The following is a 25,767-nucleotide window of genomic DNA, read 5'->3' as shown; positions in this document are numbered from 1 at the left end:
AAATCCACTGAAACCCAGTACAGAGTCATTATGAGTCAGAACCAACTCAATGGCACTTAACAACAACAACAGGGCATTATAATACTTTTTAAAAAATTAAGTTCATGAACTTCAAATGCTGCCCTGCCTTAGTGATACTCTGGAACCCTAAATGTTTTCATACCTGAAACAATAACAACTTTGAGCGAAGTTCTTTTCTCAGAGCATTTACAAATCACAGGGCGGAAACATTCATTACTGCCCACCTGACACCGTCAGACAGAACTCTGCTAGGCTTGCATGCAAATGAGATCTCTTTCAACCTCATAAGGAAACTTACAATGCACCCAAATCAGGAGCTTGGGTATTTCTGATTACCACCAGGTAAAGGAAAATTTTCTGGATTATTCCCAAGCAAGCAGCATTGGCTTTCAACGACCATAAAAATATGAAGTTAAATTCACTCCTATCATCCCCAACTGAGCCATCTGTAAAGTTCTCTCTCATAAGAACACCATTTCCCGGTCCGGAACAGCTCCTGAGCTGTTTCTTGAATCTTCCAGGAGAGTCTCATTTTGATCTCATTTCACTCATATAAGCTAATGACTTCTGCTGCAAGCTTCAGCGGGCAAAAATAACCTCCACTCACGATAGCTGAGACATAAATGTTAAAAGAAGAAATCAGAAGCAAGGGGCTTCACTTCCCGATGATCTCTACCACGGAGGGTTTCTAAAACTGTAAGAGTCTTGGCTCTAGCCCATTTGCTTGTCCACGGCTAGGCAGTTTACGAAACGGATTAGGTGAGGGAGAAAGATGAGGCTTTCTGTTCCTGCAAAGACGTACAGCCTCAGAAACCTTATACAGGGTGGTTATGAGTCAGAACCGACTCAATAACACTTAACAATAACAATAGCAACAGACTGCTTAAGCTAGATTTCATAATCCAGGAGGGTATTAACCTTTCAGAGAGATTCTCTTAAAGGAGCTTTTCAGGTGATTGCATAGTTTAAAGATCTTACCTTCTTAGCGTGCTATCAATTATGAAGGACGCTTGGTGTGTCATCTGAAAGCTCGTATGAAGCTCATGAAAAGAACAGGTAAGAGAAATGGACAAGATACCATCAATGTACCTGATGGTACCTTTTACCTGTTATACTCCTACTATATTTGGGTTGTAGTTTAAATGCTGAAAACCTGTTTGTTGTTGCTGTCAGAGGTCGTTGCGTCTGCTCTGACTGATAGCAACTCTAGGCCCAACAGAACAAACCCACTGCCCGGTCCTCAACCAGCCTCATAATCGCAGCTACGCCTGAGCCCACGGCTCCATCTCATTGGAGGGCTTCCTCTTTTACACTGACCTTCTACTTCATCAAGCATATTGTCCTTCTCCAGGGACCTGTCCCTCCTGATAACATGTCCCAAGTGTGAGAGACCCAGTCTTTTCATCTTGGCTTCTAAGAAGCATTCTGGCTGTACTTCTTCCAACACAGATTTGTCTGTGTTGTTGTTAAGTGCTGCCGAGTCAGTTCAGAGCCATAGAGACCCTGTATAGGGTTTCTGAGGAGCGGCTGGTAAGCTTGAACTGCCGACCTCGTGGTTCAAACCGACTTTGCAATCCAGTGCGTTACCCCACAGAGTTACCCCAAGACTAAAACTTGTTAGTAAGCATCAAATAACTTCAGAATTGAAAGAGCGGCAGGAGTGAGGTGGTCCTGAAAGAAGGCCTGATGTTTGTGTGCACACTTGGCTGGGAAATGTACTTGGAGAGCTTCCTGCTGTGGCCTCACACCACAGGGAGTTTACAAGGCAACTTTTCAGTGTCAGGGTGGTAGCAAATGAGTGCCACCAAGTTGGTTCCGACTCACAATGACCCTGTATTATAAGGTTTCCAAGACTGTCAATCTTTACAAAAAGAGAAAACCTTATCTTTCTGCCAAGGAGCAGCTGGTAGATTCAAGCTGCTGACCTTACAGCTAGCAGCCCAACGTACAACCCACTAAGAGACCAGGGCTATTTTAGTCTCAGGAGAATACTCTAAATTTGTCATTGTCAGTGGATCTAAAACAAATCATACTGTTTTTAAGACTGATGGGCACCTGTCTTGTGAACAGCATTCACTGAAGCTTTCTGACGTCCAGTGAAAAGCTGGACACGAGCAACTTCTCACTTTCAGCAAGCAGAGAACCGCTGTGAAGCTTTTAGAAAAAGGCAGATTCTCATGTCTTATTCAGTCGGAATTCTGAGGTAGGGTGTTGTTGTTGTTAAGTGCCTTAGGGTTTCCGGAGAGCAGCTGGTGAGTTTGAACCACTGACTTTGCAGTTCAAACTGGTCCTGTGGTCCAGTGCTTTATCCCACAGTACCACACCAGGACTCATGGCAACCCTATGTGTTACAGGGTAGAACTGCTCTATTGAGGTTTTCTTGGGTGTAGCCTTTACAGAAGCCAACCACCAAGTCTTTCACCCAACAGGTGGATTCAAACTGCCAGCCTTTATGTTAGCAAACAATCCTGAACCACTTGCAACACTCAAAGACCTGAGGCAGGGTAAAGGGATGTGCAAGTTTTTCAAAGTTCCTCAGATGATTCTGAAGCACATCTTTACTTAAACACTCCAGGAATTAGAAACCATTAAACTTGGGTCACTTGGTGATCAAAGGCCTGCGTGAACCTGAAGCAATGAGCCCCCACCCCACCTCCATGTTAGACCCTAACTAGCTAACAGCTGACAACAGCCAGGGACAGTTGCAGCCACTCAAACCTTCTAGAAAAACTCTTTCACTGACCTTAGAAATAAAATATTTGAAGAGACTCTCCTCCCATCTTTAGTGAGAATCCTACATCTGAGGAATTTAAAATATTAAGATTGCCTGATTTGAAAATCCTGCACTTTAGACAATAATGGAAGATATTCTCTGATTTAGAACAATAAAAGTAGACGTGAACAGCAGGCAGAGTCTCCTGGTGAATTCATGTGCTTCCACCTTCTCATGGGAAAACTTATTCATTTTGTTAATGAAATCCTTTGTAAGTCAACAAGATGAACAAATGTCTCATGTTTAAGCAATCTTGAAGACTGGCATATATACGTGGTGTCTGGAGTTGTTGCTTTTGTTTTTGTTAACATTTTAATGTGTTTTAGGTGGAAATTTACATAGCAAATTAATTTTCCAATTAATAATTCATACCTGGCTGTTCTGTCATACTGCTTGCAAGCCTCACACTGTGTCAGAACTCTCCCAACCCCCACGTGTCTGGTTTCCCTGCCCCTCCTCCCCTTCTCCCTCTGTCGTGTGTTTGTCTCCTATAGCTGACTGCTCTGTGGAGCACGGTCTTCATGGTCTTCATTGGGGGTTCTGCTCGCTTTCCAGACCCCGGCTAGGACTTGGCTGACAAGTGGCCTCCAGGGCGGTCTTGAGTTTCAAGTTAGAAGATTGTCTTCAGACGACAGTCTCAGGGGTACACATGTGTTTTTAAAATAAGTATAAAAAGTGTTTGCTAATTTAATCAGTTACCCCATTGTGCTCCCAAATCTGACCAGTTGAGAATTATTATGGGAAGTTGGGAGCAGATCAATTTGAGAGATACGTAGCAATAGTTTTTGTCCATATTCTTGCAGGGTCTTTTCCTTAAAGAATGCTACCAATGAAATAGTTTTATTTGAACATCTTAAGACAACTACAAATCACATTAATATAAAAATAAACATCAAAGGCCAAATGAGTCCTGGGTGGCGGTAGTAATAGTGTGTTTATGTATGTGTGTTTGTGTATAAGTTGCTCACTTTGTCTCAATCCCACAATTCTAGAAAGTCCACATCTAAAAACTCTAAAGACACAAAAATGCCCTAGCTTCATCCAGAAATCTTTTCCCATGACACACGTCTCAGCCTTGCTCAAAAGAATACTCTACCGCAGCATGAAAAGGCTTCATGATCAATGGAGGGAAACAGCATGGATGGCAAAAGACAAAAGAAATCTTGCGACACTGATGTGACATGTGGCATTTACTTAGCTTCTAGTAAGCTTCCTCAGGCTTTCACCCAAACTTCCAAAGGCTACGGCTCAATCAAGCAAGTACTTAGGTGTTATTAAGGTACGTCCTCAGACAGGAAGGCAAAGGGATTAAAAAAGAAAAGAGAACTCAAGACAACAGGCAAGCTAAGCAGTTGAAGATTAACCGGTTAGTGGGACTTGGTTTCCTTATAGTTCTCTTCTGAGTTTTCCAGCAGTCAGAAGAATCAACAAACTAGGCTCTCCTTGGCATCTGCTAGTCATTGCTCTCTCTCAGCTTCGATATCAATCCTTCATCACACTGGCCTTCCAGGAGGCCTATCTGCCTTACAGGATGTATTTTGTATGTTTTAAGAGAGACAACATCATTAGCCATCAATGAACTACAAACAAAAATCTCAATGAAAGAGCATTTCACATTCACTCCAGGAATTATACCTGTGGCTACTCATAGGAGCCAACAGGACAGAGCAGAATGACCTCGCAGGGTTTTCAAGGCTGTAATCTTGATGTAAGAGTTCTGGTGTGGTGTGGACTGCTAACCTCCAGCTCGATGGTTTGAACGCACCAACTGCTCCTTGGAAACACTATACAGGGCGTCTGGTGTGGCACTGTAGAATAAGCACTGGACTGCTAACCTCCAGGTAGGTGGTTTGAACACACCAGCTGCTCATTGGAAACCCTATACAGGATCACCCTATACAACACATCTGGTATCACACTTTAGAATAAGCACTGAGCTGCTAATTACAAGGTCAGTGGTTCAAACACACCAGCTGCACCTTTGACACCTTATACAAGGGTCACTATGAGTAGGAACTCACTCGCTGACACTTAACAGCAATGAGTAGAAACCGACTCAACGGCACTTAACAACAATCTTATGAAAAAAGACTGACAAATCTTGCTTCTGCAAAGCAGCTGGTGGGTTGAACTACTGACCTTGCAGCTAGCAGTCAAGCACTCAACCACTGTGCCAACAACAGCCACTTGTTATTAAGTGCCATTGAGTCAGTTCTGACTCACAGCAACCCCATATAAGGTTTCTGAGACTGTAAATCTTTGTGTGAACAGAAAGCCTCATCTTTCTCCCGCGACATGGCAGGTGGACTTGAACTGCCGACCTTGTGGTTCACAGTCTAGTGTTTATCCTTAGAGCCACTCCCCACACACCCACTAAGATGACCATAATCACAACATAACATAAAAAGACAGATAATAAACAAGCATTGGCAGACATGGAGAAACTGGAACCGTCATAATTGCTAGTAAGACTGCAACATGGAGTAGCTGCTTAGGGAACTCGTCTGCCAGTTCCTCAAAAGGTTAAACACAGGAATACTACGTGACTCAGCAGTTGCACTTGGAGGCATACGCCCAAGGTAAATGAAAGCGTGTGGCCACAATAAAACTTGTACACAAATGTCCCAAACGGCTTTATGAGTAATAGCCGAAAGGTGAAAACGACGTGAATGTCCCTGACCAAGTAAACAAAATGTGGTAAATCCATATGATCTGGCATACAAAGGGATGAAGTACTGACAAATGCCACAATATGGGTGTGCCTTGAAAACATTCCACTAAGTCAAAGAAGCCAGATGCAAAAGACCACCCTTGTATGACATCATTTACATGAAGCACCCAGAAAAGGCAAATCTACAGAGACAGGCAGGAGGTTAGTGGGTACCTGGAGCTTGGAGGGGACTCCTGGTGTGGTGCTGTGGGTTACTGTGCTGAACTGCAAAGTCGGTTTGAACCACAAGGTCAGTGGTTCAAGCTCACCAGCTGCTCCTTGGAAACACTACACAGGGTCGCTGTGGGTCAGAAGTAACTCAATGGCTCTAACAACAACAACAGAGCTTGGAGGATGATTAAGAGGAAATAGGAAATGAATGATAACAAGCACAGAACTTCTTTTTAAACCAATGTAAATGTTTAGGAATTAAATATTGGAGATGGTTGTACAACTCTAAGGAAATACTAAAATCCATCGAATTTTAAACTTTAGGTGAATAGATACATGTATGGTGCTGGTGGTGGTGTTCTGTGGAGTCGGTTCCGACTCATGGTGACCCTGTATAGGGTTTCTGAGGCTGTAATTCTTCACGGGAGCAGAAAGCCTCATCTTTCTTCCACGGAACAGCTGGTAGTTTCGAACTGCTGACCCTGAAGTTTGCAGTCTGATTCATAACCACTACGCTACCAGAGCTCTTTAGCAACATGAATGTTGTTGTTGTTAAGTGCCATCGAGTCAGTTCCAACTCATAGTGACCCTGTATAGAGTTTCTAAGGAGTAGCTGGTGAGCTTGAACTGCTGATCTTGTGGCCCAAACCGACCTTGCTATCCAGTGCATTAATCCACAGGGCCACACCAGGATTCCAGAAAAATATCACAACTGAGTGATCAGTAGGTGAGGGGTGTGAACAAGTACACACCCCTTGTTGTCGTTAAATGCTTCATAGTGACCCTGTATAGGGTTTCCGAGGAGCAGTTGGTGAGCTTGAACTTCAGACCTTGCAGTCCAGTGCATTAGCCCACAGTACCACACCAGGACTCCACGTACAAATAGGGGACAAATGGAATTAAAAGACAATATCATTTTCCCACAAACTTTGTGAAGCCCTCTCATGTATAAAACGGGAGGCCAAGAGCAGAGTGAGGGTCCCACGCTCAGGCAAGCCCCCCGTTCCACTTACCATTCGCAGGTTTTGAGTAGTCCTTGTTTCCACTGCTCTGAGGATCTCTCTAAATCTCCCAACTCCCCTTGTCAAGTTCCTGTGTGGACGAAGAGTTAAGCAGGCTTTCCATCTCGTGTGTATAAAACATAAGTATTTTAAATACATATTCCAATGTTTTTTTTTTTCTTTTCGTTGACATGAAAGTTGTTGGCTACATTTTAAGCAACAATTATTCTTTCCATGCCTACCTATCTTTGGTCAATTCTGAAAATTCTGACCTAGGATTGAGGAACTCACTAAACCAGAATCAAAATTTCTCAAAGTATAAAAATCTGAAAATCAGATTGGGGGGTGGGGATAGGGGAGAATAACAACAACAAATAAGAAAATAGCAAGACACGAGAGCTTATCTTCAAACTTACCGTTCAATGAATGGCTCTGTGAATGTCCTGCTTTGCTGAGTGGCACTTCACCTTATCTCTTTATTGACAAAGGGGGTGGGATTAGGCAGCACCAGACCAAAAGGAGTTTAAGAATGTCACAGGGCCCCGTACGCAGTGTGGAGAAAGGTGACGTGTGTCTTGTATATACATGTTCAGGACAAAGATATAAGGGGGGGGGGGAGGGCACCACTAAGCATCCACTCTGCATCTTTCAAGACATAAACCACTGCCTGATAAATCCATCAACCCAAGCCTCCTCCCAATCCTGCTCTGAACAAGGCCGCTTCTGAGAGCTGGCGTGTGGTGACAGGGGCCTAGATCAGAACTCAGGTCCTTCACCACACACCACACGGAGATGTGTTTGCTGACACATTTCATGAGAGGACAAACCACTCTTCTGTAACATCCTGCTCCACCTATCTGGGCCCTACTTCGTGTCCCTCTAAAACCCGTGCCCAGCCTGCTCAGCTGGGAACATCTCAGAGACAGTTCCTTTACATTGAGTGCTACCACACCTATGACATAACTCAGTGATATTTATAACCTGCTCATTAGAACACAGCTCATCTTTCCCAAAAGCCGCAGAGCGGGGTCAGCCGGTGCAGGCCTGGCAGCCAGCCTCTGCAGTTGGTGGCAGACGCTCTAGGTAGTTGGCTCTCGGCTTTGGTGGCACTTCAAATCGCACTGAAATCAAACTGAGTGTGGGGTCTGTAAGCTACAAAGACTCACCAGGGCTGTTCATCCAAAGCCTACTCCTACATGACATGCCGGTACTCTCATTCACAAGAACGGCCCTAGACCTTCCAGAAAATGGCTTATGGCCCACACAGAAGCACTCCCACCTTCCTCTCACCTACACACATCAGCTGAGAGTGGAACAGAAGCTTGATGGCGGCATAAGAAGAGAGACTCGGAGCAATGCTCAAGGAAATTTAACCGAGATGTGAATAAAATCAAGGCAACAGGCCCTAGGACACTCTGTGTTCACTTCACTTGTGTTTATGGGTCAGTCTCCACAAGCAGCAGGGTAGGTTTGCTTTGGGCTGAAGCTCGGTTCTCCTAAGTAATGTCAGAAGGAAAGAAACATGGCTGCAAAGGGGATTCAGATGGCTGTTCTAGTTTCATTTTATTCCCGAATTGCTGAGTAAGCTCCTTCATTGTTGTTAACTGCCATCGAGCTGGTTCCAACTCATAGCCAACCTGTATAGGGTTTCTGAGGAGCGGCTGATGGGTTTGAACTGCCAACCTTGTGGCTCTGTGCTTTATCCTACAGCGCCACACCGGGACTCCAAGAGCAAGCTCCTACTGTGCACAAAATATGGGAGCCCACTGGTTAAGCGCTCGCCTGCTGACTTGCAGTTGGGACCCACACAGCTGCTGCACGGCAGAAAACGCCTGCCAAGCTGCTCCTGTCAGAGCAGGGCTCAGGAAACCCCGTGGGGACAGTTCTGCTCTGTCACATCGGGTTGCTATGAGCCAAACAGCGGCTTGACAGCAACAACAACATGTACAAGAGCGGCATTTGGAAATAAGGGTGGGTCTAGGGGAATGTAATTGGAGCTGCTGATTCAGAAGGCTGCTTTATGGGCCTGAAATACCAGTTGTTGTTGCTGCGTGCCACTGAGCTGGTGCCAACTCATAGTGACCCTGCATAGGGTTTCCAGGGAACAACTGGTAGGTCTGAACCACCAACCTTTGGGTTAGCAGTTAGCACTTATCCTACATCATACCAGGACACTGGAATACCAGCAGAGACTCGAAATAGTATAATCCTGGACAGACTACAGACAGAAATCGGTCATTCAGAATGTCATCTCTCAGAATGAGGTACAGTTACAGAAGTGCAGAATTTTCCAGCTACCAGTGATCTAAAACAATACGATCCTTTATGACACAGTAGTGAAAAGACCCACCCAGCTTCACAGAACTAGCAAGAGGCAAGCTGGGGGCTATCCACCTACACACACTATCTCTATCTAGGGCAAAAGCAAGTCTGAGATCTTCTGCATCGTTAACATGCAAATTACTTAATATATACATAATATAAATCTTTGCTGTCTAGTGATCTCAGATAACGAGATATTCCTAGATTCTGGTTTAAAATTTCAAGAAAAAATCAGTTGGCCCAGGGGAGGAAGTCTGGCATCTGAGGGCAATACCGTGGGCTACCTCAGGTGATGAATGATGGATGGAGAAATTCAACACTCCTCTCAGGCGCCAGATGGTTTCTCCCGTGCAGGACCGAGGCCCTCTAGTGGACAAACGGGAGAAGTCTCCAGGCCCGAGGGTGCCACGCATGAGGGGGCAAAACCAGAGTGCCCTTTCTCAATCAGGTCTTGGAAGCGCATGCACGTTTCTCTCAATCAGTTTCCAGTTTCCTTCTGGACAGAGTACAGCATTCCGAATCCAGTTCTTCCTCAAACTGAGAAGAACCCTGCTTGTAAAGAATCCACATAAACTAAACACCGAATGGAGAAGGCCTGAGGCTGTGTGAGCTATTGTTAATGATCGTGGCTGGTCTCAGTACAACCAGAGCACACTCCACCAGTAGAGGAGAAGGGACTGGAGGGAGAAGGTTCCACACTTTAAATATCAGAAAAGGAAAAGCATCCCCAAATGCAAAAACTTAAAATGCTCAGCAAATCCTACACCACTCACATATTTTTATCACAGAATTTTATTCAACCAGTCATTTTCCACTGTTACAACAGCAGGAAAACAATTTTTTCAGCTAGAGCTTGATTTACATAATAGAAAAGGAGCAAAAAAAAAAAAAGGATAGAAAAGAACAAACAGCAAAAAAGAATAGAATCTGCAAGCATTGCATTCTAAATGCTAAAAAAGACTCCAATTTGAAGAAAATAAAGAAACCCATGCAATTCCTTTCATGTCCCTAAACTATTAGTGTATTCTTAAAATGTTTTCTTTTTCATTTTTTTAGGGAGGTATTTTATTGACCCTATTATTTGATGTGAGGAAATTGAACTTGTCGGATTTGTTAGCCGCTGTGAATCAGCGGGACAAAACGCTCCCAGTCCCACGCCATCGCCATGATACGTTTCGGAACGGATCACGGATCCACAGGGTTTTCATTGGCTGGTTTTCAGGAGTAGACAGCCAGGCCTTTCTTCCTATATTCTTAAAATGTTGTGGCCTTTAAATTTCTTGAATTCGACTGTTGCATGAAAACTTCATTCCAAAATGAAGACACGAGACCAAGGAATTTCCATGTTTCTGGGGGTTCCCACAGACTCTTGATATTATGTTGTTTTTTTCCATCTCAACGCCCTTGACTGAGAAAGCAGAGTTAGGTCAGAATTCATTATGGTAAACTATGTTCAAACAGTTGCAGACCTTGGCTTCCAGCAGACCAGCGAGCAGCAGGCCCTTTGGAAAGCTGTCAGAACTCAGGACTCATCTCCTGCACCTTGCTTAGGTGAGTTTCCCATGCTGGGTGCATGGCTCGACAAAACCTCCTTGTCAAGGAGAAAGGGCCTCAGATCCTTTGGGCCCCAGGTGGCTGTTCAACCCGACGGGCCAGTAAAATCCTGCGTTTACTTGCCAACATCATGGCCTATTGCTGACCCACCAGGGATGCGCTCAGATCAGAGTCCTGCTCAGGCCCCATGTCCTAGTGCTTCAGGGAGACACACATCCTGCTCCTCCCTCGACCTACTTCTATTTTTTCTTCTTTCCTCCTTTTCCCTCTGGTTTCGTCATCCTCCTCAGAGCCTCTTCCTTCCAGGCCTCGCTGTCTGCTGGCCTTTATGTCTGTGATAAACAGGACTTCCGCACTGACCCCACAGGACACTAGCACTGGGCCCCCGTTTAGCCTCTCTTCTTGAACTAGACTCCAGTCCCCACCTCGAGCCCTCAGCAACACAGATGAACGTGGTGTACAAATGATAAGTTCTTACAAGCTCACAGCAGTGTCCGGCTCTGTGCTGCTCTTGTCTACAATTCTGAACAACATCTGTCAACACTCTGACCTATCAAACCACAGGGAGACACACATGGGAAGGAAGCCAGAGCTACAGCATCAGAACTGGGTCATGGAAAACCAAGGCTGAGGGGATACTTAGGCTCTTGAGGGTCATCTCACTTCATGATAGGTGGTCACTTTAACGCTAAGCTCAATACGAGCAGTCTTCAAAACATTCGTGGAAAAAATTCCATTAGTCTTTAAGTTCCATTTTCCCACTTTTTGAAGCCCCTTCATACATTTCATTTTGTGTAGGGGAGGGTGGAAAGAGACAATTCATCCCCTTAACCTAGCCTTCTGGTCTTAATGTTTGGCCCAAACACCAGCACACTTCAGTGTTAACTCTCAGTGTCATGAACACTCCAGTTGTGAAGGAAACCACACACTTTTTATACTGGATGTCAATTGCTCAGTAAAAAGGAAAAGAGGACCCCCTGCTAGAATATATTCAATATTTTCATCTTTGTCTGTGGCTGAGAACTTTGTAACTACAGATCAATTACAAAACAAATCAGCACAAAAGGTAACTCAGAGCTAAGAAACCATCTCAGAGCATGAAACCATTTGGTCTTTTCTTGTATTTTCTTAATTTTCCTTCAGAAGTCTTAAAGCCAACTAGCACTTTGCACATTTCTTAAGCAGTTGGTGATTCCAACAATTTTGAGCACTATTTTGCTGACGTCAGATGAATCTTGGCTGAAAGAAAGGAATGCCAGAAAGATGTTTACTTATGTTTTATTGACTATGCAAAGGCATTCAACTGTGTGGATCTTGACAAGCAATGGATAACATTGCGAAGGAGAGGTATTCCAGCGCACTTAAATGTGCTCATCAGGAACAAAGAGGCAGTCATTTGAACAGAACAAAGGGATATTGAATGGGTTAAAATCAGGAAAGGTGTGGGCCAGGGTTGGATCCTTTTACCATACTATCCAATCTGTATGCTGAACAAATAATCTGAGAAGCTGAATTATATGAAAAACAACATGGTATCAGGATTGGAAGAAGACTCATTAACAACAATAACCATTAACGAAGATATGCAGATGATAGATCCTTGTTTGCTGGAAGCCAAGAAGATGGTGTGGCATGCTGGGTTAATATTGTTGTTGTTGTTGTTAAGTGCTGTCGAGTCGGTTCGCAGCCCGATTCGTAACCACTATGCTACCAGAGCTCCATCTGGGTTAATATGCTGGGCTGCAAAGTTAGTTTGAACCATAAGGTCGGTGGTTCAAGTTCACCAGCTGCTCCTTGGAAACCTGATACAGGGTTGCTATGAGTTGGAACAGACTCAACGGCACTTAACAACAAACAACAGTGACCTTCTGTAAAACAGAACAAAACACTGCCCAGCCTGAGCCATCCTCACAATTGTAGTTAAGCTTGAGCCCACTGCTGCTGCCACTGTGCCAATCCATTTCATTGTGGGTCTTCTTTTTTGTTGACTCTTGCATTTACCTAGAATGATACCCTTCTCAAGGGACTGGCCCCTCCTGGTAATATGTCCAAAGTATGCACAGCCTTCCGTATGGATTACATCTCAATGTCAAGAAAACAAAAATCCTCACCACTGGACCAATAAACAACATTCTTATCAACAGAGAAAAGACTGAAGTTGTCGAGGACTTCATTCTTCTTGGATCAACTATCAACACTCACGGAAGCAGCAGTCAAGAGATCAAATGATGTACTGCATTAGGCAAATCTGCTGCACAAGAACGTTTTAAAGTGTTGAAGAGCAAAGATGTCAGCTTGAGGACTAAGGTGCACCTGACCCAAGCCATGGTATTTTCAATAACCTCGTATGCATGCGAAAGCTGGACACTGAATAAGGAAGACCATAGAAGAATTGATGTCTTTGAGTTATGGTGTTGGAGAAGAATATTGAAAGTGCCATGGGCTGCCAAAAGAACCATAGATTCGTTTTAGAAGAAGTGCAGCCAAAGTGCTCCTTGGAGGACAAGATGGCCAAACTTCGTCTCTCAGACTTTGGACATATTGTCAGGAGGGACCAGTTGCTGGAGAAGGATATCATGTTTGTTAAAGTGGAGGGTCAGAGAAAAAGAGGAAGACCCCCAACGAGATGGATTGGCCAGGTGGCAGCATCGATGGACTCAAGAGAAGCAACAGTAGTGAGGTTGGCCCAGGATTGGGCAGTGTTTCGTTCTGCTGTGCATAAGGTCGCTAGGGGTTGGTACTGACTCGATGGCACCTAACAACAACAACAAATGAGCACCAAAGACTGGCCATCCTGGCTTCTAAGGAGTTTTCTGGTTGTACTTCCAACAAAGATTTGTTAGTTCTCTAGTAGTCCATGGTACCTTTAATATTCTTCTCCAACACCATAACTCAAATGCATCAATGCTTCTCCGGTCTTCCTTATTCACTGTTCAGCTTTCCCATGCACATGGAGCTACTGAAAATACTATGACTTGAGTTAGGCACATGTTAGTCCTCAAACGAACATGTTTGCTTTTAAACACTTTTAAGAGGTCTTGTACAACAGATGTGTCTAATGCAATTTGTCCTGAGTGCTGACTATGGATCTGGGCAAAATGAAGTCTTTGACTACTTCAATCTTTTCTCCATTAATCATAATGTTATTTATTGGTCCAGTTATTGATGACTTTTGGTTTCTTTATATTGAGGTACTTTTGGTTTTCTTTACATTGAAGGCTACGTTGTTTTGTTTGTTTTTTATCTTCTTAAGTATATTAAGTCCTCTGTGATTTCAGCAAGCAACATTTTTAATAAGTTTTTCTTCAATCCTGATGCCACATTCTTCATATAATCTATCTTCTCTGATTATTTGCTCAGCATACAGATTTCCTAATTTTAAACCATTCAGTGTCCATTTGTTTTGTTTGAATGACTGCCTCTTGGGCTATGTACATGTTCCACATGAACACATTAAGTATTCTGGAATACTCATTGTCTAAAATGTTGTTCATAGCTTGTCATGCTCCAAACAGTTGAGCATATGCATAGTCAATAAAGGACAGATAAACATCTTTCTGGTATTCTCTGTTTTTACCCAAGAATCATCTGACATCAGCAAAGATATCCTTCATTCCACTCCCTCATCTGAATCCAGCTTGATCCTCTGGCAGTTCCCCATCAATGTACTACTGTGGCTATTTTGAAATTATCTTAAGCTAAATTTTATTTGCATGTGATATTAACGACATTTTCCAATGATTTCCGCATTCCGCTGTGCCACCTCTTTTTACAGTGGGTACAAATATGGATCTTTTCCAATCAGTTGTCCAGATAGCTGTTATTCAAATTTCTTGGCAAAGATGAATGAGTGTCTCCAGTGCTGTCTCAGTTTGTTGAAAGATTTCAGTTTGCATTCCATCCACTGCTGGAGCCTTGTTCTTTGCCAATGCCTTCAGTGCATCCTGGATTTCTTCCTTCAGTACCATTGGCTCTTGATCATATGCTACCTCTTGAAATTGTGCAACACTGTCTGTTCCTTTTTGGTACAGTGACTGTGTATTCTTTCCATCTTCTTTTGATGCTGTCTGTATCATTCAATATTTTGCCCACAGACTCCTTCAATATTTCAAGTCGAGGCTTGAATCTTTTCTTCCATTCTTTCTGCTTGTGAAATGCCAAGCATGTTCTTCTCTTTTGGTTTTCTAACTTCAGGTCTTTGCACATTTCATTATAATATGTGACTTTGTCTTCTGAACTTCCCTTTGAAATTTTCTGTTCAGATCTTTTACCCTCTCATTTCTTCCATTAGCATCTCTATACTGGAGAACAAGTTTCAAAGTCTATTCTGACATGCATTTTGGTCTTTCCCTTCTTTCTTATCTTCCTAATGACCTTTTGCTTTGTTCCTATATGACGTTCTTGATATTATCCCACAACTCTTCTGGTCTTTGGTCACTGATGTCTAATGCATTAAGTCTGTTCTTGAGATGATCTGTAAACTCAGATGGGATATATTCAGGGTCAAATTTTGGCTCTTATAAACTTCATTATTCTTGAGCTTCAGTCTGAACTTGCATATGAGCAATTGATGGTCTGTTCCACAGTCTGTCCTTGGCCTTGTTTTGATTGATGGTGGAACTTTTCCACTGTCTGTTTCCACAGATGTAGTCAATTTGATTTCTGTGTACTTTATCTGGTGAGGTCCATGTTTAGCGGCATCTTATGTTGTTCAAAAAAGCTATTTGCAATGAATAAGTCTTTGGTCTTGTAAAATTCTATCATACAATCTCCAGCATCATTTCTACCACCAAGGTCATATTTCCCAACTACGGATCCTTCCTCTTTGTTTCCAACCTTTTCATTCCAATTGTCTGTAATTATCAATATATTTCAATTATCAATACATTTCAATACAATTTCAGTCTGAAGAAATTGGTAAAAATTCTTCAATTTCATCATCACTGGCTTTAGCGGTTGGTGTGTATATTTGAATAATAGTGGTATCAATTGGTTTTGCTCATAGGCATATGGATGTTATGTTATCCTTTCACAGGCAATATTACACTCAAGATGGATCTTCAAATGTTCGTTTTGATGATGAACGTGAGGCCATTTCTCTTCAACTCGTCATTCCCAGCAGAGTAAATCATATGGTTGTCAGATTCAAAATGGCCAATACCAGTCCATTTCAGCTCACTAATGCCTAGGATATTGATGTTTATGTGTTCTATTTCATTTTTGACAACTTTCAACTTTCTTAGATTCATATTTCGTACATTTTTGTTCTGATTATTAATGGATATTTATAGCTATTTCTCCTCATTTTGAGTTGTGCCCCATCAGCAAATGAAGGTCCCGAAAACTTTATCAATTAGTGTCTTCTTGGTCAACTTTACTTTGAGGAAGCATCTGACAATATTCTGGTGGTATCTGTCATGTTTTAATATTCAGTATGCTGGTGCTATCTGACAGTGTTCCACGCTATTTGTAGGTTTTCTGTGGCTAAACATTCAGAAGCCACTTGCCTCTCCCACTTTCTAGTCTGGCTTAGTCTGTAACCTGTCCATCATGAGTATAACCTGCTGGTACTTGAAATACCGGTGGCATAACTTCCAGCATCACAGCAACACACAAGCCAACACAGTGCGACAAACTGACAGATGGTGTTGGAGAAGAATATTAAAAGTACCATGGACTTTTACCAGAAGAACAAACAACTCTGTGTTGGAAGTATACCCAGAATGCTCCTGAGAAGTCAGGATGGTGAGACCTTATCTCTCATACTTCAGACATGGTATCAGGAGGAATCAATCCCTGGTGAAGGACATTATGCTCAGGAAAGTTGAGCATCAGAGAAAAAGAGGAAGAGCCCAAAGAGCCGGACTGGCACCGTGGCAGCAATGGTGGGCTCCAATGGTGGGCTCCAGTGTAGCGATGAGTGTGACGATGGTGCGGTGCTCCATTCTGCTGTGTCTAGGGTCGCTGTGAGTTAGTAGTGGCTTAATGGCACCTAACCAGAACACCACCACCATTATCTATCAGTTCCAGGCTGGTCCATGAAGATACATAGTGAAAAAGAGTCATCCTCGCCATCTCATGGCGCATGGGCAGCTCCACAGCTTCCAGGAGAATCTAAGTGTCTTGAAGGTACAGGTCTTTGTCTTGTTCACAGATCTATCCCAAGTCCCTAGGGCAGAGCCTGGCATATAGGAAACACCTAATAAATATCTGTAAAACAACTGAAATTCAGAACCATCATGAGCCGCAGGAACCAAGACCATAGCGAATACATTTTCGGCCTGCTTCTTGTCTCCTTCTTTCTCACTGAGCATGGAATGGCAGGGAACAGAGGAAAGCCCTCTCTTACCTACAATACAACCCCTTAGCCCTCAGAGGAGATCTAGCATGGATGCCTGAGGGAGCAGCACTCCTACCCAAGCTGCACAGCAGGGCACACCGGGTGACACACCTGGGCCGAGCAGGCCTGACAGCTGTGTGGAAAATGAGGCGAGGAGGCTATTGTTTCAAGAAAAGATCAGATTTCTCTATCCCTATGGTTTTACACTTGCTTCGCTTTCTTTCTGAAGAGCCCAGAAGAACTGACTCTCAGTCGTCCTTCAAGACACATGTTCAAGGTCACCTTTGGGAAACTTTCCTCGCTACCCCTGGAAAAGATAGGGACTGTCTCCTAAACGGTCCCAACAACTAGGCAGACATTTTGAGTATTTATCATTGTTGTTAAGAGCCACTGAGTTGGTTCCAACTCATAGTGACCCTGAATCCCTATTTCCAAGGAGTTGCTAGTGGGTTTGAACTGCCAATCTTTCAGTCAATAGTTCAGTGTTTTTCCTACAACACAATGATTTTCGTTTTGTATTTGTTTGCTCACCAACCAAAGTGGGGTTGTTCTGGGGGCAAAGGCCCTCTTTGTGCCCATCTTTCCTCATCCCAACAGCCTCACACAGTCAGTCAGGCACCCAGGAGGCATTGAACGGGCTGTATGCCCCAAAACAGAAAGAGATGGGCCATTTTCACCTTCTGTCTATGGGCTCAAATCTAACCATGGTGAAGACTGTGCAGGACCATGTAGTGTTTTGCTCTGTTGTTCATGGAGTCACTGTGAGTTGGAACCGATCCGATGGCACCTTAACAACAGTAGCAGCATCGTATGTTCAGAAGTCCTCGTCCCCATCCCCTTGATTACAAAGGAGACAACTAAATCAATCAGCTCTTTCCCTATGCCATCCCGGACCCATCAGTATTCTGGATATGGTCACCACTTATAACCCCAGAAAAACAGAAATACAGTGTTCCTAACTAGGTCAATTTCCTCTGGTCCTCAGGCTTGGAAATTTCTTCCCCTTCACTTATACAATCTTTCATATTTGTTTGGAAAAAGTGTGCAATCAAAATCAGGTGTCCAGATTTGGAAAGTGGCAGAAGAAAGACATTTTTCACTGTCCAAAAGGGCACTTGTGGCCAGCTGTCAGGGAGCTGGCTTTCCTGGGATGGAGTCCAGCTTTCCTCTCGGTACATGCACTTCGCCTCGGATCCAATGACACGCATTTATGAAGACAGATGGCTTGCTGCAATCAGGGGCCAGGGATCAAACCCACAACCTTGGCCTCGTTAGCAAAGGACTCTCCCTCTGACGGACAGCGGGAGCCAGCTGCAACCCAGAGACAGTGACGGAGGCATGACAACCATCCACGCTGGGATGTGAACACACAGGCGAAGCTTCAGGAAGTCTCAGTTCAAACCTAATGAGAGTTGTACTAGGCTTAACAACATTTTTTGGACTACCTCAGCAACGAAGGCTTCCTCGTGACAAAAGCAGGGTGAATTATATGTTTGGGTCAGCTGTCCAGGCTGAGGGGAAGAGCGCACTGAGTCAGCATGAGGAGCCAGGAAGGAGCCAAAGGAGCCGCTTCTCGGAGCCACAGTCACTGTGACACGCAAGCACGTCCTGCCAACAACACATGCTCAGGCCAGTGAGTGAAAGGCAGGCAAACTGCTGTGAGGAGTCAGGGGAAAGAAGAGCTCCCTCTTCCCTCCACCTGCTTCCGGCTACTTGCCGAAATGTTAGTCTCAGCTCAGATAAAACACACAAACAGGGAAAAGCTCTCCTTGTTTCGTGTCCATCTTCCTTTTCATCCTTTGAGAATGAGTCAAAGGAAATCATTCTGCATTCCAGAAATAGCTCTACAGAGTACCTGCTGTGTTCCAGGCAAGGAGCTGGGCATAGGAAATGCAAGGGTGGGTGAGCCGGGCAACAAAATGCTCCCCATGAACTTGTGGAGCAGTGGTTTCCAATGCAACCCTCCAAGAGGAACTATTTCCTATGTGGACTCCTCGATGGAATAATACTTTTAACAAACCAAGCCAAAACTTCACTGTCACAGAAGGACTACCCTTCAAAGTGTCCACCTGGGAATCCATGCTGTTGTGTTGTTAGGTGTCGCTAAGATCATTCTCACCCCATGTGACAGAGTACAACTGCCTCATAGGGTTTTCTTGGTGGAGTACTGGTGTGGCACTGAAGGATAAGCACTGGACAGTTAACTGCAAGGTTGACGGTTCAAACCTACCAGCCTCTCCTTGGGAACCCTATACAGGGTCACGACTTGACAACACTTAACCGCAATCTTTACAGAAGCAGATTGCTAGGCCTCTGTCCTTTGGAACCACTGGGTGGATTTGAACCAACAACCTTTCAGTTAGCAGCCAAGTGCCGCCAGGACTTTTTTGGAATTTAGACAAGATAGGGTTGTGGTTCTGGAGCCAACTTTTATGTTCAAATTCAAGCTTTACCACTTACTAGTTATTGGCTTTAAACAAGTCTCTGTGCCTCAGTTTCCTCATCACTAAGCAGCAAGGTTTCCTAGAAAAACAGGAATTTTGACCATCCTATTCATCGTAGTGGTTATAAGTCAGGCTGCTAATCTCATCATGGACAGCAGTTCCGTAGGACAAAGATGAGACTTTTCTGCTCCCATAAAGATTCACAGCCTTGGAAACCCTATGCACGGTTGGAACTGACTCCACAGCACACAACAACAACAATTTCATCCAGTTCATGGGTATGTGGAGAAGATGACAAGCAGAAAGAACATCAAAGAGAAGAACATCCCTCCAAACGTACTGCAAGCATTGGAGTTTGAGGTTTCGTACAAGGATAAGAGCTAAACGTCCACCTTCGTTCTAATTAGCAGAAAACAGGAGAACTACATTTCCAAAACAACCTCTGGGAACAATAGTTCAAAACTATGACAAGTGAGAAAAAAATTCAAGAGAATCAGTTGGTGAGGAGGCGGGGGAGACCTCTGGATGTGTGCGAATCACTGGTCCAAATGCCTTTAGCAGCCAGGCAGATAGCAGAGATGGGTGAAGAGAGACAAGAGGAAGTGGCATCAGCCCTGAAGTCGAGCGTGTCAGGCCGCAGACCCTTCCTACAGGCATTTCCTATGAAAAATCAAGGCAGATGAGCTCCATGGGGAAAGGTGAATCTCTGCGGTGAACTGGTAAACACAAGCCTCCGGTAGTTTTCTTGGGGAAACAAACAAGCAGTCTGAGTGGGTTTGAAGCAGCCTGGTGCCCCAGGGCATCATGGCGAGAAAAGGCTAAAAAGTTGCGGATGTTGTTGCTGTTGTTGTGTGCCGAGTCAGTTCTGACTCATAGCAGCCCTGTATACAGTTTCCAAGAGCGGCTGGTGGGTTTTGAATGCCGACCTTGTGGTTAGCAGTCTAGTGCTTATCCTGCAGCGCCAGAGAAGAAGAAAAGGGCCAAGGTTGAGAGAGATCCTGGGGAGAGGCAGGGCAGGAAAGGAGAATGGAATGTGAGCCACCTGGAAACATGATGGAGGGAAAAAATACTGGATGCCAAAACAGACAGCTGCTAGGCAGGCATGAGGTGGTCAGAGACGGGCAGTAGGCTCTACCTTGAGGGACCTGTTTCCTCATCTATAAAAGGGGATTCATAACCCCCACTTAGAGATGACACCTGGAGAGCTCAAAGCCAGCCCTCCACAGCCCCCCTGGCCCTCACCATCTGGCCCCTCCTGCCCCATAAACGTTTACTGGGTAAAAGCCACAGTCTGTCACAGGTATGTGTGTGTAAACCGCCTTTGGTTTCACAGAGAACACCGTACAACCAAGGTGCCCTGATGGTGCAGTGATGACTTACTTGGCTGCTAATAGCTGCTCCTTGGGGGAAAGATGCGGCAGTCTGCTCTAGTAAAGGGTCACAGTCTTGGAAACCCTGCGGGGAGTCCTAACCTGCCCTATAGGGTTGCTATGAATTGGAAATGGCTTGGTGGCAATGAGGTTGTTGGGTTGTTTTTTTGTCGTCATTGCTGTTTTAATATCATTGAAACTAGTCCTGAATTTGCACTAATCAAACAAACAAATGCTTTGCTGTTGAGTCTATTCCGATTGGTAGTAAGCTTATAGGACAGAGTAGAAAGCTGGACAGTGAATAAGGAAGATCGTGGAAGAATTGATGCCTTTGAGTTATGGTGTTGGAGGAGAATACTGAAAGTGCCATGGACTGCCAAAAGAACCAATAGATCTGTTTTGGAAGAAGTGCAGCCAGAGTGCTCTTTGGAGGCTAGGATGGCTAGGCTTCGTCTCTCATACTTTGGACATATTGTCCGGAGGAAACAGTCGCTGGAGAAGGATGTCATGCTAGGTAAGGTGGAGGGTCAGAAAAAAAGAGGAAGACCCCCAACAAGATGGATCAGCCAGGTGAGATCAAGTGTGGCGGCGGTAGTGAGGTTGGTCCAGGATCGGACCTTGTTTCATTCTGCTGTGCATGGGGTCACTATGAGTCGGTTCCGACTCGATGGCACCTGATAACAACAACAACAACAGAGGTACCCCATAGAGTTTCCAAGGCTGTGAGCATTACCGAGGCAGACAGCCCCTGCTCCCTACCAAAGCAGCTCGTCAGTGTCCACTTCATCAGCCTTTCAGTTAGTAGCCGAGCACCTGTTGTTAGGTGCCATCAAGTCGGTTCCCACTCAGGGCTACCCTGTGCACACCACAACGGAACACCACCAGTGCTTCATCATCCTCACAGTCGTTGGTACCCTGCGCCCACTGCTGCTGCCACTGTGCCAATCCATCTCCGAGGACTTCCTCATTTTCACTGACCTGCTAGGGCTCCTTCAATTATATACTGTATCTATCTGTCTATCTATCTATCTATCTATCTATCTATCTATCTATCTATCTATCTATCTATCTATCTATCTATCTATCTATCTATATCTTCTATCTATCTATCTATCTATCTATCTATCTATCTATCTATCTATCTATCTATCTATCTATCTATCTATCTATCTCTTCTCAACTAGCAAGTAGTATTTATTTAGCACCTCCTGCAATTTTATCCAAGAGGAAACACAGGCTTGGAGAGATTATGTAATATGCCTATGATCCTACAGCCTACTAACAGAAAAGCTGAGATTTATACTCAGTCCCAGTTTGATTACAATGCCCAGAACAGCTGAAGATGATCCCTAACTGCTGTTGTGTTGTTAAGTGCCGTCGAGTCGGTGCCGACCCATAGTGACCCTGAACAGGGTTTCCAAGGCTGTAAATCTTTATGGGAGCAGAAAGCCTCATCTTTCTCCCGTGGAGCAGTTTCAAACTGCTGACCTTGCAGTTCGCAGCCCGATTCATAACCACTATGCTACCAGAACTCCTGATCCCTTAACTAACACCCATGAAACTAAAACAGAAGTATCCCAGAGATAGGAGAGCAGCGGGGTGGCGGCCAGACTCAAACCCCTGTGCCGAGACACCCTGGGCTCTGAGAAGGGGCTGGTAATGAACATGTGTGTGTGCACTGTGCTCTGTTAAGAACTACCTATAAGGAATCAAACTGACAACAGCAACTTGAAGGATCAGATAGGAAACTTAGGGGGCAGTGAGTTTCTGTGAATGGGAGAGGAACCGCTCAGAAAAAGAGGGCGAGGAACAAGCAGCTAAGGTTCAACTAAGTATATGTTTCTCCATGAACAGAAGAACGAAGAATGACGAAAACTGAAGATGCTCGGAGTCAACTAGTCCAACTGTTGTTGTGAAGTGCTGTCGAGTCAATTCTGACCCATAGTGACCCTATATAGGGTTTCCAAGGCGCAGCTGTTAAGCTTGAACCGCCAACCTTGCAGTTCAAAGGGCTTTGTAGTCTGACGCATTAGCCCACAGTGCCACACCAGGACTCCAACTAGTCCAATGGAGCAGGTGAATATCAGTCACTATGACACCGAGATCAGAACTAAATGGTACCCAGCTATGACGACCACCTGCTCTGAAAGGGATCAGGTTAAAAAAGTCCTGGATAAAGTGGGAGAAAAGGTGGAAGAAAACTCAGCAAGACCGTTTCATAGAGATTTAAGGTACCTGAGCCGGTGGTCCTTGACCACCCTTCAGATCTGGAACCGAACTAACCCTAGTGGTCCAATTTTCAGCCTAGCAGTGGTGGTGGTGTGCCACTGAGTCAGTTCTGACTCATGGTCACCCTGTGTAGGGTTTCCGAGGCTGTAAATCTCTATGGGAGTATGGGTCTATATGGGGGGACAACAGCACTAGGAAGGGATAGTCACCATAGAATGTTCAATCACTCACATTCAAAAGGACAACATTTATGTCAGGACAAGGTTGAGAAGGGATGGGAAGGAGGGTAGAATGGAGACAGGAACCTCAGGGAGGAAATGGGATAACTGCTGTTACATGGAGGAGACTGCAATAATCGAGATAAAATGGAGTTATGATTTATTGAATGTAAAACCGATGCTCTTCTCTGTAAACCTTTACTCAATTCACAATAAGAAGTTAAAAAGAAAAAGAAAAAATGAGGGTGAGCACCGGTGCAATCCTCAAGGACTGTCATCAGTGTCATTGGATTAGAAGTGTAGACACAGTTGAACTGATGTGTGTTTTGCTGAATATATTCTCAACAACAGCACTGAAAAAAAAAAAGGGCCATTATGGGAGTGGGTGACCAGGATGGCGGAGAACTTCCGGTGAATGGTCTGAGCATCACAGTAGAAACAGAACTCTGAAGTAAGACGGTGTCAGATGAGGAGACTGATACTGATAAGACAGTAATATAGAAGTGGGTCTGCCCACTGGCTACCAGACACGCAATCCTTTCATCACCTAGCACCTCATTCTTTGTGCCCCACCCTGTCCGATTCACAATCACTCAGACTAGCGATCTCGAGTTGACCTTTGCCACATCTGTGGGGAATGAAAGCTTTGCTAAGCACATTAGTGGAGTCCTGGTGTGGTGCTGTGGGCTAATGCACCAGACTGCAAAGCCATTTGAACTGTAAGGTCAGCGGTTCAAGCTTACCAGCTGCTCCTTGGAAACCCTATACAGGGTTGCTATGGGTCAGAATCGACTTGATAGCACTTAACAACAAGCGCATGAGCAGAGTCAATGTGATCTATGAGGAGAATATTTTATTTGCTCAGGGCAATAAGCTATTTTCAAGTCCCTCTAAGCCATCTTCTAAGATACCCTCTAAGGCATCTAAGAAGAGCTGCCATTCACTGATAAATGACTGACAAGAGAATTTTACAGGATTCCATGTTCCTCATAAAGAAAGTCTCCCTAAGATGTTTAGCTCCTTCAAGACAGACTGAGTCTCCACATGCTAGGACAGAATAAAGATTCAGATAACGATTCGCTCCCAGGGCTGCTGTGAGGATGGCTGGTACCAGTGATCGCTGAGTCAGCATTAGCTATCACCACCATCTTGTTCTTCTGAGGTAGCACTGACAGATTCCATACCGTTCCCTAACCTAATATTCCAGGTGGCTCTTTCACCAGCCTAGTGAGGCAGGCAGTAGGTAGGCAGGTAGCAATTTATTTTCTTGAACCATCAGAGAAGGAAACAGTCCCAAATATGGGAAGGGAGAAGCTTGCTCAACAGCTCAGTCCATGGGTGGCTGAGGAGGACCTGAATCCGGGCTTTTGGACTCTTGGTCCAGAGATCCTTCCTCTGCCCTTTGCTTGTACTGCTCTGTCCCGTCTGTTATTGGCTCTCCAATTCTTGCTTTAAACCTTTTCATGGTTTCAAATACAGTTACAAAAAGGATATCACACAAATGTACTACTTAGTGAATTATTATAAGGCAAACACCCTTGTAACCACTACTCAAGTCAAAAAATTGGACTGTTAAAACTAGCTCTCTCCTAATTCCAAGCCCCTAATTAGAATTCTAGTGTGGCGCTGTGGGTTAATGAGCCAGACTGCAAAGCCATCTGAACTGCAAAGTTGGCGGTTCAAGCTCACCAGCCCCTCCTTGGAAACCCTATCTATACAAGGTCGCTATGGGTCAGAACTGACTCAATGGAACTTAACAACAACAATTCCATCTGAAAGTAACTACCACCTTGACTTTGATCGTAACCACTCCATCACATCTCTTCTATGGTTTGATCTCTCAAGTGTATGTTCAGTCCGACACCATAGTCGAGTCTTGCCCAGGTCTGCTGGCTTTTTAACTTGTGTTGTAAATCTCTCTTAACCTACTAGATCTCCCTCCACCTCTTCATTTTTCTCACAACTTATCTGTTAGGGAGTTTGGGCCATTAGGCCTGGAGTGTTTTCTCCACAGGCTGGAAAACTGCATATTCAAGGTGCGATTCAATACATCTCTCTATATTCTCTGCAAATTGCAAGGTGGATGCTGGGGTTTGATCAATTCAGACTGGATCCCTTTGGCAAGACTTTCAGTGTGGTGAGTTCTTTCAGTAGAAGACACATCATATTTGGTTTCTGATCTATGCCTAATGCTAGCAGCCCTTGACGTTTCATGCTTATATACACTGATTCCCATGAAGTTACAAATGAGGCATTGCCTCACTGCATTTTCATCTGTTATCTGGAACATTTTATAAAAAGGTGTTTCTCTTCATGAAACTATCCAGTGGGATTCTAGTGGAAATGGAGCCCAGGGTCCATCCTATTGTGGATGTTCATACAGAAAAGGCAGTATGTGTTCTCAAAGTACTGAATTAGTTCAAACTCAGGAATTTCAACATATGAGGGTAAGTCAAAATGTATTGCTACTAGGGTTTCAGTTCATACATGCGAAGGTTTATTCCAAACAAAACATGTTTAAACATGTCTGCAGACAACTGGCCGTAGTAATACCGCGGTGCTGTAGGATAAATACTGGACTGTGAACCACAAGGTTGGTGGTTCAAACCCACCA

At 44.3% G+C, this 25,767-nt stretch overlaps 1 protein-coding gene across 1 annotated transcript in view; it reads right to left on the bottom strand.

Moving 5' to 3' along the window:
• TTC7B (tetratricopeptide repeat domain 7B) overlaps positions 1-25,767 on the bottom strand; it is a 345,238-nt gene that overhangs the window by 202,921 nt on the left and 116,550 nt on the right. The window contains exon 6 of the mRNA XM_006839635.1: positions 6,689-6,767. Coding sequence (XP_006839698.1) covers positions 6,689-6,767 — 79 coding nt within the window. The remainder of the gene's footprint in view (positions 1-6,688; positions 6,768-25,767) is intronic.

The sequence above is a fragment of the Chrysochloris asiatica genome, unplaced genomic scaffold (genome assembly GCF_000296735.1).
Source record: "Chrysochloris asiatica unplaced genomic scaffold, ChrAsi1.0 scaffold00025, whole genome shotgun sequence".
Lineage (NCBI taxonomy): Eukaryota > Metazoa > Chordata > Mammalia > Afrosoricida > Chrysochloridae > Chrysochloris > Chrysochloris asiatica.
Note: the sequence above shows the minus strand (reverse complement) of the source record. Positions and strands in the feature narration are given on the sequence as shown.